Genomic DNA, 12853 nt, shown 5'->3' with positions numbered 1-12853 from the left:
ACACCAGGGCAGGTACAGCTCGCTTTCGATACAGATTAAAACTCCCTCAACATTGTCCCATCAAACACTCCCAGGGCAGGTACATGGTTAGATACAGAGTAAAGCTCCCTCTACACTGTCCCATCAAACACTCCCAAGGCAGGTACAGGGTTAGATGCAGAGTAAAGCTCCCTCTACACTGTCCCATCAAACACTCCCAGGACACCAACAGGGTTAGATACAGAGTAAAGCTCCCTCTACACTGTCCCATCAAACACTCCCAGGACAGCGACAGGGTTAGATACAGAGTAAAGCTCCCTCTGCACTGTCCCATCAAACACTCCCAGGGCAGGTACAGGGTTAGGTACAGAGTAAAGCTCCCTCTACACTGTCCCATCAAACACTCCCAGGGCAGGGACAGGGTTAGATACAGAGTAAAGCTCCCTCTACACAGTCCCATCGAACACTCCCAGGGCAGGGACAGGGTTAGATACAGAGTAAAGCTCCCTCTACACTGTCCCGTCAAACACTCCCAGGGCAGGTACAGGGTTAGTTGCAGAGTAAAGCTCCCTCTACACTGTCCCATCAAACACTTCCAGGGCAGGGGCAGGGTTAGATAGAGAGGAAAGCTCCCTCCACACCCTCCCGTCAAACACTCCCAGGGCAGGTACAGGGTTAGATACAGAGTAAAGCTCCGTCTACACTGTCCCATGAAACACTCCCAGGGCAGCTGCAGGGTCAGATACAGAGTAAAGCTCCCTCTGCACTGTCCCATCAAACACTCCCAGGGCAGGTAGAGGGTTAGATACAGAGTAAAGCTCCGTCTACACTGTCCCATGAAACACTCCCAGGGCAGCTACAGGGTCAGATACAGAGTAAAGCTCCCACTGCACTGTCCCATCAAACACTCCCAGGGCAGGTACAGGGTTAGATACAGAGTAAAGCTCCCTCTACACTGTCCCATCAAACACTCCCAGGGCAGGTACAGGGTCCGATACAGAGTAAAGCTCCCTCTACACTGTCCCATCAAACACTCCCAGGGCAGGTACAGGGTTAGATACAGAGTAAAGCTCCCTCTACACTGTCCCATCAAACACTCCCAGGGCAGGTACAGGGTTAGATACAGAGTAAAGCTCCCTCTACACCGTCCCGTCAAACACTCCCAGGGCAGGTACAGGGTTAGATACAGAGTAAAGCTCCCTCTACACTGTCCCATCAAACACTCCCAGGGCAGGTACAGGGTTCGATACAGAGTAAAGCTCCCTCTACACTGTCCCATCAAACACTCCCAGGGCAGGTGCAGGGTTAGATGCAGAGTTAAGCTCCCTCTACACCGTCCCGTCAAACACTCCCAGGGCAGTTACAGGGTTAGATACAGAGTAAAGCTCCCTCTACACTGTCACGTCAAACACTCCCAGGGCAGTTACATCACGGGTTAGATACAGAGTAAAGGTCCCTCTACACTGTCCCATCAAACACTTCTGGGGCAGGTATAGGGTTAGATACAGAGTAAAGCTCCCTCTGCACGATCCCATTAAACACACCCAGGGCAGTTACAGCACGGGTTAGATACAGAGTAAAGCTCCCTCTACACTGTCCCATCAAACACTCCCAGGGCAGGTATAGGGTTAGATACAGAGTGAAGCTCCCTCTGCACTGTCCCATCAAACACTCCCAGGGCAGGTACAGGGTTAGATACAGAGTAAAGCTCCCTCTACACTGTCCCGTCAAACACTCCCAGGGCAGGTACAGGGTTAGATACAGAGTAAAGCTCCCTCCACACTGTCCCGTCAAACACTCCCAGGGCAGGTACAGGGTTACTTGCAGAGTAAAGCTCCCTCTACACTGTCCCGTCAAACACTCCCAGGGCAGGTACAGGGTTAGATACAGAGTAAAGCTCCCTCTGCACTGTCCCATCAAACACTCCAAGGGCAGGTACAGGGTTAGATGCAGAGTAAAGCTCCCTCTACACTGTCCCGTCAAACACTCCCAGGGCAGGTGCAGAGTTAGATACAGAGTAAAGCTCCCTCTACACTGTCCCATCAAACATTCCCAGGGCAGGTACAGGGTTCGATACAGAGTAAAGCTCCCTCTGCACTGTCCCATCAAACACTCCCAGGGCAGGTACAGGGTTAGATACAGAGTAAAGCTCCCTCCACACTGTCCCATCAAACACTCCCAGGGCAGTTACATCACGGGTTAGATACAGAGTAAAGGTCCCTCTACACTGTCCCATCAAACACTCCTGGGGCAGGTGCAGGGTTAGATACAGAGTAAAGCTCCCTCTACACTGTCCCGTCAAACACTCCCAGGGCAGGGACAGGGTTAGATACAGAGTAAAGCTCCCTCTGCACTGTCCCATCAAACACTCCCAGGGCAGGTGCAGGGTTAGATACAGAGTAAAGCTCCCTCTACACTGTCCCGTCAAACACTCCCAGGACAGGTGCAGGGTTGGATACAAAGTAAAGCTCCCTCTACACTGTCCCGTCAAACACTCCCAGGGCAGGTACAGGGTTAGATACAGAGTAAAGCTCCCTCTACACTGTCCCGTCAAACACTCCCAGGGCAGGTGCAGGGTTGGATACAAAGTAAAGCTCCCTCTGCACTGTCCCATCAAACACTCCAAGGGCAGGTACAGGGTTAGATGCAGAGTAAAGCTCCCTCTACACTGTCCCGTCAAACACTCCCAGGGCAGGTACAGTGTTAGATACAGAGTAAAGCTCCCTCTACACTGTCCCATCAAACATTCCCAGGGCCGGTACAGGGTTCGATACAGAGTAAAGCTCCCTCTGCACTGTCCCATCAAACACTCCCAGGGCAGGTACAGGGTTAGATACAGAGTAAAGCTCCCTCTACACTGTCCCATCAAACACTCCCAGGGCAGGTACAGGGTTCGATACAGATTGAAGCTCCCTCTACACTGTCCCATCAAACACTCCCAGGGCAGGTACAGGGTTAGATACAGAGTAAAGCTCCCTCTACACTGTCCCATCAAACACTCCCAGGGTCAGGTACGGGGCTAGATACAGAGTAAAGCTCCCTCTACACTGTCCCATCAAAAACTCCCAGGGCAGGTACAGAGTTAGATACAGAGTAAAGCTCCCTCTACACTGTCCCATCAAACATTCCCAGGGCAGGTACAGAGTTAGATACAGAGTAAAGCTCCCTCTACACTGTCCCATCAAACATTCCCAGGGCCGGTACAGGGTTCGATACAGAGTAAAGCTCCCTCTGCACTGTCCCATCAAACACTCCCAGGGCAGGTACAGGGTTAGATACAGAGTAAAGCTCCCTCTACACTGTCCCGTCAAACACTCCCAGGGCACGTTCCGGGTTAGATGCAGAGTAAAGCTCCCTCTACACCGCACCAATAACATGCCAAGTTATCCGCGACCCAGTAAAGTACTGACTGACACAGGGCCCAGATTTGCTTTTCTCACCCCTGTGTGGGGACTGAGCTCCCTCCCCAAGCTCGGAGCAGGAAATTCCCAGGCTCCATTCTCGGCCTAGTCTGAGCCAACGTCCTCCAGGCCGTCGTGGAAACAGGGGGGTTGAGGTGAGGGGGGGGCTGTGGCCTTCTCCGCAACTCACCCGCATCTTTGCCTTCTTGCGATTGCCCCGATCTGCCCGGTCATCGTCCGACTGCGGCCTTTCCCGAAGACGTTTGCTGGCGTTCAGGTCCAAAGGAACATCGACAGGTTGCATCTGCACCTCGACAATAAGGAACATAAGTCCCATTAATATTAAGAAACGAACCGCACAATCACGTCCGTCACCGCCTCAGGACGTCCCCCCGCGGCCGCAGTTGCGATGTCGGGGAACGCCACTGCCGATTTGCGCACAGCAAGATCCCGCGCGCAGCAACGAGATATCGGCCAGATCGTTTGTTTTCTTCTTCACGATGTTGGTCGAGGGGTGAATGTGGGGCCCCAGGACACCAGGGAGAACTCCCCCCAACTCCCCCCCACCGCGCCACGATGTTCTCCCAATCATGGCCGTGGGATCTTTTCACTTGTACCTGAGAGGGGCAGACGGGGCCCTCGTTTTAACGTGTCCTCCATAAGACGGCAACGCCGACAGTGCGGCGCTCCCTCAGTACCAACCCTCCGACAGTGCGGCGCTCCCTCAGTACCAACCCTCCGACGGTGCGGCCCTCCCTCAGTACCGACCCTCCCGCAGTGCGGCGCTCCCTCAGTACCGACCCTCCCACAGTGCGGCGCTCCCTCAGTACCGACCCTCCGACAGTGCGGCGCTCACTCAGCACCGACCCTCCGACAGTGCGGCCCTCCCTCAGTACCGACCCTCCGACAGTGCTGAACTCCCTCAGTACCGACCCTCCGACAGTGCTGAACTCCCTCAGTACTGACCCTCCCACAGTGCGGCGCTCCCTCAGCACCGACCCTCCCACAGTGCGGCGCTCCCTCAATACCGACCCTCCCACAGTGCGGCGCTCCCTCAATACCGACCCTCCGACAGTGCGGCGCTCCCTCGGTACCGACCCTCCGACAGTGCGGCGCTCCCTCAGTACCGACCCTCCGACAGTGCGGCGCTCCCTCAGTACCGACCCTCCGACAGTGCGGCGCTCCCTCAGTACCGACCCTCCCACAGTGCGGTGCTCCCTCAGCACCGACCCTCCCACAGTGCGGCGCTCCCTCAGTACCGACCCTCCGACAGTGCGGCGCTCCCTCAGTACCGACCCTCCGACAGTGCGGCGCTCCCTCAGCACCGACCCTCCCACAGTGCGGCGCTCCCTCAGTACCGACCCTCCGACAGTGCGGCGCTCCCTCAGTACCGACCCTCCGACAGTGCGGCGCTCCCTCAGTACTGACCCTCCGACAGTGCGGCGCTCCCTCAGTACCAACCCTCCGACAGTGCGGCGCTCCCTCAGTACCGACCCTCCCACAGTGCGGCGCTCCCTCAGCACCGACCCTCCCACAGTGCGGCGCTCCCTCAGTACCGACCCTCCGACAGTGCGGCGCTCCCTCAGTACCGACCCTCCGACAGTGCGGCGCTCCCTCAGTACCGACCCTCCGACAGTGCGGCGCTCCCTCAGCACCGACCCTCCCACGGTGCGGTGCTCCCTCAGTACCGACCCTCCGACAGTGCGGCGCTCCCTCAGTACCGACCCTCCGACAGTGCGGCGCTCCCTCAGCACCGACCCTCCCACGGTGCGGTGCTCCCTCAGTACCGACCCTCCGACAGTGCGGCGCTCCCTCAGCACCGACCCTCCCACAGTGCGGCGCTCCCTCAGTACTGACCCTCCGACAGTGCGGCGCTCCCTCAGTACCGACCCTCCCACAGTGCGGCGCTCCCTCAGTACCGACCCTCCGACAGTGCGGGGCTCCCTCGGTACTGACCCTCCGACAGTGCGGGGCTCCCTCAGTCCTAACCCCTTTAAGATGGCAAAACGTCCCAAGGTGCTTCACAGGGTGATAAATCGGACAAAATTTGATCCCGAGCCATGAACGGAGTTTTTAGGTCAGGGCACCCAAAGCTTCCATTGGAAAAGGAGCAGGCCATTCAGCCCCTCGAGCCTGATCCACTGAGATCACACCTGATCCATCCACCCGCCTGGGTTCTGTAACCCTTCAGACCCTTCCCCAACGAAAATCGATCGGACTAATTTTCAATTGGTCCCTTCCCAGACTCCAGAGCCTTTCTCCGGGAGGATTTTCCAGATTCCCACTCCCCCTTTGTGTGAAGAGACACATCCCGACATCGGCCCTGAACGGCCAAGCTCTAATCTTAAGGTAATGCCCCCCCCCGCCGGCTTGTTCTGGACTCCACCCCGCCAGACAAAATAGTTTCTCTCGATGTGAGGCGGTGCATTTCGGTGGGAGGGATGAGGAGGCCACCTCCTGCTTGGATCATAAGAGTCTAAACAGGGCGGAGGGATCGAGGGGGGGACAGATACACACATCACTGAAAGTAGCGACCGCAGGTTAATAAGGCCGTAAAAAAGACAAATCAAGCTCTGGGCTTCATTTCGAGAATTGAAAAGCAGAGAAGTTATGTTAAACTTGTCTAGAACCTTGGTTAGACCGCACTCGGAGCACCGTGCTCAGTTCCGGTCTCCATATACCTTGGTTAGACCACACTTGGAGCACTGTGTACAGTTCTGGTCTCCATATACCTTGGTTAGATCACACTTGGAGCACTGTGTACAGTTCTGGTCTCCGTATACCTTGGTTAGACCACACTTGGAGCACTGTGGACAGTTCTGGTCTCCATATACCTGGGTTAGACCACACTTGGAGCACTGTGCACAGTTCCGGTCTCCATATACCTTGGTTAGACCACACTTGGAGCACTGTGCACAGTTCTGGTCTCCATATACCTTGGTTCGACCACACTTGGAGCACTGTGCACAGTTCTGGTCTCCATATACCTTGGTTAGACCACACTCGGAGCACTGTGCACAGTTCTGGTCTCCATATACCTTGGTTAGACCACACTCGGAGCACTGTGCTCAGTTCTGGTCTCCATATACCTTGGTTAGACCACACTTGGAACACTGTGCACAGTTCTGGTCTCAATATACCTTGGTTAGACCACACTTGGAGCACTGTGCACAGTTCTGGTCTCCATATACCTTGGTTAGACCACACTTGGAGCACTGTGCACAGTTCTGGTCTCCATATACCTTGGTTAGACCACACTTGGAACACTGTGCACAGTTCTGGTCTCAATATACCTTGGTTAGACCACACTTGGAGCACTGTGCACAGTTCTGGTCTCCATATACCTTGGTTAGACCACACTTGGAGCACTGTGCACAGTTCTGGTCTCCATATACCTTGGTTAGACCACACTTGGAGCACTGTGCACAGTTCTGGTCTCCATATACCTTGGTTAGACCACACTTGGAGCACTGTGGACAGTTCTGGTCTCCATATTATAGAAAGGATATAGAGGCACTGGAGAAGGTGCAAAAAAGATTTACTAGGATGATACCAGAACTGAGAGGTTTCTAACTATCAGGAAAGACTGAACAGACTGGGGGTCTTTTCTCTGGAAAAGAGAAGACTGAGGGGTGACCTGATGGAGGTCTTTAAGATCATGAAAGGGTTCGATAGGGTAGACGTAGAGAAGATGTTTCAACTTGTGGGGGAGACCAGAACTTGGGGGGGGGGCCATAAATATAAGAGAGTCACTAATAAATCCAATCGGGGAATTCAGGAGAAACTTCTTTCCCCAGAGAGCGGTGGGAATGTGGAACTCGCTCCCACAAGGAGTAGTCGAGGGGAATAGTGGAGATGGATTTAAGGGGGAAGCTGGATAGACACATGAGGGAGAAAGGGATAGAAGGAGAGGGGGAGAGGGGGAGATGGAGTCGGGGAGGGAGGAGGCTCGTGTGGAGCAGAAACACCGGCATGGACCTGTTGGGCCGAATGGCCTGTTTCTTTGCTGTCGGCTTGATGTACCCTTGGCCAAAGAGGTCGGTTCTAAGGAGCGTCTTAAAGGAGGAGAGAGAGAGGCAGAGAGGTTTAGGGAAGGAATTCCAGAGCTTAGGGCCCAGGCAGCTGAAGGCACGGCCGCCAATGGTGGAGCGATGGGAATCGAGGGGATGGGCAAGAGGCCAGAATTGGAGGAGCGCAGAGATCTCGGAGGGTTTGTAGGGGGCTGGAGGAGGTTACAGAGATCGGGAGGGTGGACGAGGGCCATGCAGAGATCTCGGAGGGTTTGTAGGGGGCTGGAGGAGGTTACAGAGATAGGGAGGGGGGGGGGCGAGGGCCATGCAGAGATCTCGGAGGGTTTGTAGGGGGCTGGAGGAGGTTACAGAGATAGGGAGGGGGGGGGCGAGGGCCATGCAGAGATCTCGGAGGGTTTGTCGGGGGCTGGAGGAGGTTACAGAGATAGGGAGGGGGCGGACGAGGGCCATGCAGAGATCTCGGAGGGTTTGTAGGGGGCTGGAGGAGGTTACAGGGATGGGGGGAGCGAGGGCCATGGAGGGATTTGAACACGAGGATGAGAATTTTAAAATCGAGGCGTTCCCGGACCGGGAGCCAGTGCGGGTCCAGCGAGCACAGGGTGGGTGATGGGTGAACGGGACTCGGTGCGAGTCGGGATACGGGGGGGCAGCAGGGAGTTTCAGATGAGCTGATGGCTACTGAGGGGTGGAAGGTGGGAGGCCGGCCAGGAGAGCGTTGGAATAGTGGAGCCTGGAGATGACAAAGGGCACGGACGAGGGTTTCAGCAGCAGATGAGCTGAGGCGGGGGGCGCGGAGACGGAGACGGGCGACGTCACGGAGATGGAAGTCGGCCAGCTCACCTCAGCCTCGAATAGGACGCCAAGGCAGCAAAGGGTCACGGCCCTCCTGATGCCCCCCCACCCCCCCCGTGACCCCCCGACCCCCGTCGCCCCCCCCCCGGCCCCCCCCCCCCCGCGCGCCCTCTGACCTTAAGTGGCGGCTTAGGGCGCTCGGATTTGCTTTCATTGCTGGAGGTGCTGACGGCCCCGGGAGAGACACGGCCCCTCGAGAGGGCCTCCTCGCTGGAGCGGGACGAGGCTCGAGGTTCAGGACTGGAGGTGACCTTCCTACGACCCCCACGTAGACCCGGCATCTGAGGGCCGAAGGAACAGTTTGGTGTAAAAGCTTCTGACAACGGCTTCCCCCCCTGCCCTCACCCTCCCCAATCCATCGCAGCGGAGAGCAAGAGGCTGCCCCCGGGAGTGTTTGACGGGACGGTGTAGAGGGAGCTTTACTCTGTATCTAACCCTGTACCTGACCCTGGGAGTGTTTGATGGGACAGTGTAGAGGGAGCTTTACTCTGTATCTAACCCTGTACCTGCCCTGGGAGTGTTTGACGGGACAGTGTGGAGGGAGCTTTACTCTGTATCTAACCCTGTACCTGCCCTGGGAGTGTTTGATGGGACAGTGTAGAGGGAGCTTCACTCTGTATCTAACCCTGTACCTGCCCTGGGAGTGTTTGATGGGACAGTGTAGAGGGAGCTTTACTCTGTATCTAACCCTGTACCTGCCCCTGGGAGTGTTTGATGGGACAGTGTAGAGGGAGCTTCACTCTGTATCTAACCCTGTACCTGCCCTGGGAGTGTTTGATGGGACAGTGTAGAGGGAGCTTTACTCTGTATCTAACCCTGTACCTGCCCTGGGAGTGTTTGATGGGACAGTGTAGAGGGAGCTTTACTCTGTATCTAACCCTGTACCTGCCCTGGGAGTGTTTGATGGGACAGTGCAGAGGGAGCTTTACTCTGTATCTAACCCTGTACCTGCCCTGGGAGTGTTTGATGGACAGTGTGGAGGGAGCTTTACTCTGTATCTAACCCTGTACCTGCCCTGGGAGTGTTTGATGGGACAGTGTAGAGGGAGCTTTACTCTGTATCTAACCCTGTACCTGACCCTGGAGTGTTTGATGGGACAGTGTAGAGGGAGCTTTACTCTGTATCTAACCCTGTACCTGACCCTGGGAGTGTTTGATGGGACAGTGTTGAGGGAGCTTTACTCTGTATCTAACCCTGTACCTGCCCTGGGAGTGTTTGACGGGACAGTGTCGAGTGAGCTTTACTCTGTATCTAACCCTGTACCTGCCCTGGGAGTGTTTGATGGGACAGTGTAGAGGGAGCTTTACTCTGTATCTAACCCTGTACCTGCCCTGGGAGTGTTTGATGGACAGTGTAGAGGGAGCTTTACTCTGTATCTAACCCTGTACCTGCCCTGGGAGTGTTTGATGGGACAGTGCAGAGGGAGCTTTACTCTGTATCTAACCCTGTACCTGCCCTGGGAGTGTTTGATGGGACAGTGTAGAGGGAGCTTCACTCTGTATCTAACCCTGTACCTGCCCTGGGAGTGTTTGATGGGACAGTGTAGAGGGAGCTTTACTCTGTATCTAACCCTGTACCTGCCCCTGGGAGTGTTTGACGGGACAGTGCAGAGGGAGCTTTACTCTGTATCTAACCCTGTACCTGCCCTGGGAGTGTTTGATGGGACAGTGTGGAGGGAGCTTTACTCTGTATCTAACCCTGTACCTGCCCTGGGAGTGTTTGATGGGACAGTGTAGAGGGAGCTTTACTCTGTATCTAACCCTGTACCTGCCCCTGGGAGTGTTTGATGGGACAGTGTAGAGGGAGCTTTACTCTGTATCTAACCTGTACCTGCCCCTGGGAGTGTTTGATGGGACAGTGCAGAGGGAGCTTTACTCTGTATCTAACCCTGTACCTGCCCTGGGAGTGTTTGATGGGACAGTGTAGAGGGAGCTTTACTCTGTATCTAACCCTGTACCTGCCCTGGGAGTGTTTGACGGGACAGTGTAGAGGGAGCTTTACTCTGTATCTAACCCTGTACCTGCCCTGGGAGTGTTTGATGGGACAGTGTAGAGGGAGCTTTACTCTGTATCTAACCCTGTACCTGCCCTGGGAGTGTTTGACGGGACAGTGTAGAGGGAGCTTTACTCTGTATCTAACCCTGTCCCTGCCCCTGGGAGTGTTTGACGGGACAGTGTAGAGGGAGCTTTACTCTGTATCTAACCCTGTACCTGCCCTGGGAGTGTTTGACGGGACGGTGCAGAGGGAGCTTTGATTCAGGGTCCCCGTGCCTCCCCTCTCCGAATTCGTCCGGCCCTGCGTGTTTCAAATCCCGGAGCTGGATCTGCGGATTGAGTTGAGCTGGACGGTTGGACTCACCGAATCTTTCTTCCTGGTTCTCATGCCTTCCATCAGCCCTGCCCCATTCTCCTCGCTCCGGACTGCCTTGAACATGTGGCCCAGATGTGGGATGGCGAGGGGGGGGGGTGGCGGGCGTGGTGGCCTGGGGGCGGTGGGAGGGGCGCGGGGTTGGCGACGGGTGAGGGAAGCCTCGGTCTCCTCGTTGCCAGGGCCTCAGGTCGTCATGGCGCCCAGGAATCAGCGACCGCCTGAGGGGTTAAAAAGCAGTCTGGTCGGACAGGCTGACCTTTAACCTGCAAAGGGTGGGCGTCCGGGGGGGGGGGGGGGCGGGGTGGGGGGGCAGAGGTCATGCCAGGCCCGCTGGAGGGTGGCATCCAACGGCGGGTCTTCGATGCCCGACCATCATTGGCCGACTCCAACCCTCTCCCCGGCCTCTGACTGCATCCCTCTCCCCGACCCCGGGGTGAGCTTCTGACCCCCCCCCCCCCCCCGTCTCCCCTCCATCGCCAAGTCCGCCTCTGTAACATCGCCCGTCTCCGCCCCCTGCCTCAGCTCATCGACTGCTGAAACCCTCACCGATGTCCAGACTCCACGATTCCAACGCTCTCCTGCCGGCCTCAGTAGCCATCAGCTCATCTGAAACTCCCTCTGCCCCCCCTCCCCCCCCGTATCCTAACTCGCACCGAGTCCCGTTCACCCGTCACCCCCCTGTGCTCGCTGGACCCGCACTGGCTCCCGGTCCGGGAACGCCTCGATTTTAAAATTCTCATCCTCGTGTTCAAATCCCTCCATGGCCCTCGCCCCCCCTCTCCCTATCTCTGTAACCTCCTCCAGCCCCCTACAAACCCTCCGAGATCTCTGCATGGCCCTCGCCCCCCCTCCCTATCTCTGTAACCTCCTCCAGCCCCCTACAAACCCTCCGAGATCTCCTCATGGCCCTCGCCCCCCTCTCCCTATCTCTGTAACCTCCTCCAGCCCCCTACAACCCTCCGAGATCTCTGCATGGCCCTCGCCCCCCCCCTCCCTATCTCTGTAACCACCTCCAGCCCCCCTACAAACCCTCCGAGATCTCCTCATGGCCCTCGCCCCCCCCTCCCTATCTCTGTAACCTCCTCCAGCCCCCTACAAACCCTCCGAGATCTCTGCATGGCCCTCGCCCCCCCCTCCCTATCTCTGTAACCTCCTCCAGCCCCCTACAAACCCTCCGAGATCTCTGCATGGCCCTCGCCCCCCTCTCCCTATCTCTGTAACCTCCTCCAGCCCCCTACAAACCCTCCGAGATCTCTGCGTGGCCCTCGCCCCCCCTCTCCCTATCTCTGTCACCTCCTCCAGCCCCCTACAAACCCTCCGAGATCTCTGCGTGGCCCTCGCCCCCCCTCCCTATCTCTGTAACCTCCTCCAGCCCCCTACAAACCCTCCGAGATCTCTGCGTGGCCCTCGCCCCCCCTCCCTATCTCTGTAACACCTCCAGCCCCCCTACAAACCCTCCGAGATCTCTGCATGGCCCTCGCCCCCCCTCCCTATCTCTGTAACCTCCTCCAGCCCCCTACAAACCCTCCGAGATCTCCTCATGGCCCTCGCCCCCCTCTCCCTATCTCTGTAACCTCCTCCAGCCCCCTACAAACCCTCCGAGATCTCTGCATGGGCCTCGCCCCCTCTCCCTATCTCTGTAACCTCCTCCAGCCCCCTACAAACCCTCCGAGATCTCTGCATGGGCCTCGCCCCCTCTCCCTATCTCTGTAACCTCCTCCAGCCCCCTACAAACCCTCCGAGATCTCTGCATGGGCCTCGCCCCCTCTCCCTATCTCTGTAACCTCCTCCAGCCCCCTACAAACCCTCGAGATCTCTGCATGGCCCTCGCCCCTCTCCCTATCTCTGTAACCTCCTCCAGCCCCCTACAACAACCCTCCGAGATCTCTGCTCTCTCCTCCCTCCTCCCCCCTCCCATCGCTCCACCATTGGCGGCCGTGCCTTCAGCCCCCCGGGCCCTAAGCTCTAGAATTCCCTCCCCAAACCTCTCCGCCTCTCTCTCCTCCTCCTCGAAGGCGCTCCTTAAAACCTCCCTCTTTGAGCAAGCTTTTGGTCGCCTGTCCTAATACCTCGTTGAGTGTCTCAGGGTTAAATTTATGCCTCCTAAATGCCCTGGGGACGCTTCACTGCGTTAAAGACTCCACATAAATGCAAGTTGTTGTTGTTTGAAGGCCCAGGCCCCATCCCGGGCCTACGCAGAGTTAACTGTTCTCACCCAGA

At 56.9% G+C, this 12853-nt stretch overlaps 1 protein-coding gene across 1 annotated transcript in view; it reads right to left on the bottom strand.

The window, feature by feature from the left end:
- The window catches only part of LOC137307490 (atrophin-1-like), a gene marked incomplete at its 3' end in the record, with an annotated part of 62993 nt that extends 52124 nt beyond the window's left edge, over nucleotides 1-10869 (bottom strand). Inside the window, exons 1-3 of the mRNA XM_067976832.1 lie at nucleotides 10622-10869; nucleotides 8380-8544; nucleotides 3571-3684 (exon numbers count right to left, since the gene is read on the bottom strand). Of these exons, the coding sequence (XP_067832933.1) occupies nucleotides 3571-3684; nucleotides 8380-8544; nucleotides 10622-10696 (354 nt within the window). The remainder of the gene's footprint in view (nucleotides 1-3570; nucleotides 3685-8379; nucleotides 8545-10621) is intronic.
- Between the last annotated feature and the right edge of the window lie 1984 nt (nucleotides 10870-12853).

This window comes from Heptranchias perlo, unplaced genomic scaffold (genome assembly GCF_035084215.1).
Source record: "Heptranchias perlo isolate sHepPer1 unplaced genomic scaffold, sHepPer1.hap1 HAP1_SCAFFOLD_1009, whole genome shotgun sequence".
Taxonomy (NCBI): Eukaryota; Metazoa; Chordata; class Chondrichthyes; order Hexanchiformes; family Hexanchidae; genus Heptranchias; species Heptranchias perlo.
Note: the sequence above shows the minus strand (reverse complement) of the source record. Positions and strands in the feature narration are given on the sequence as shown.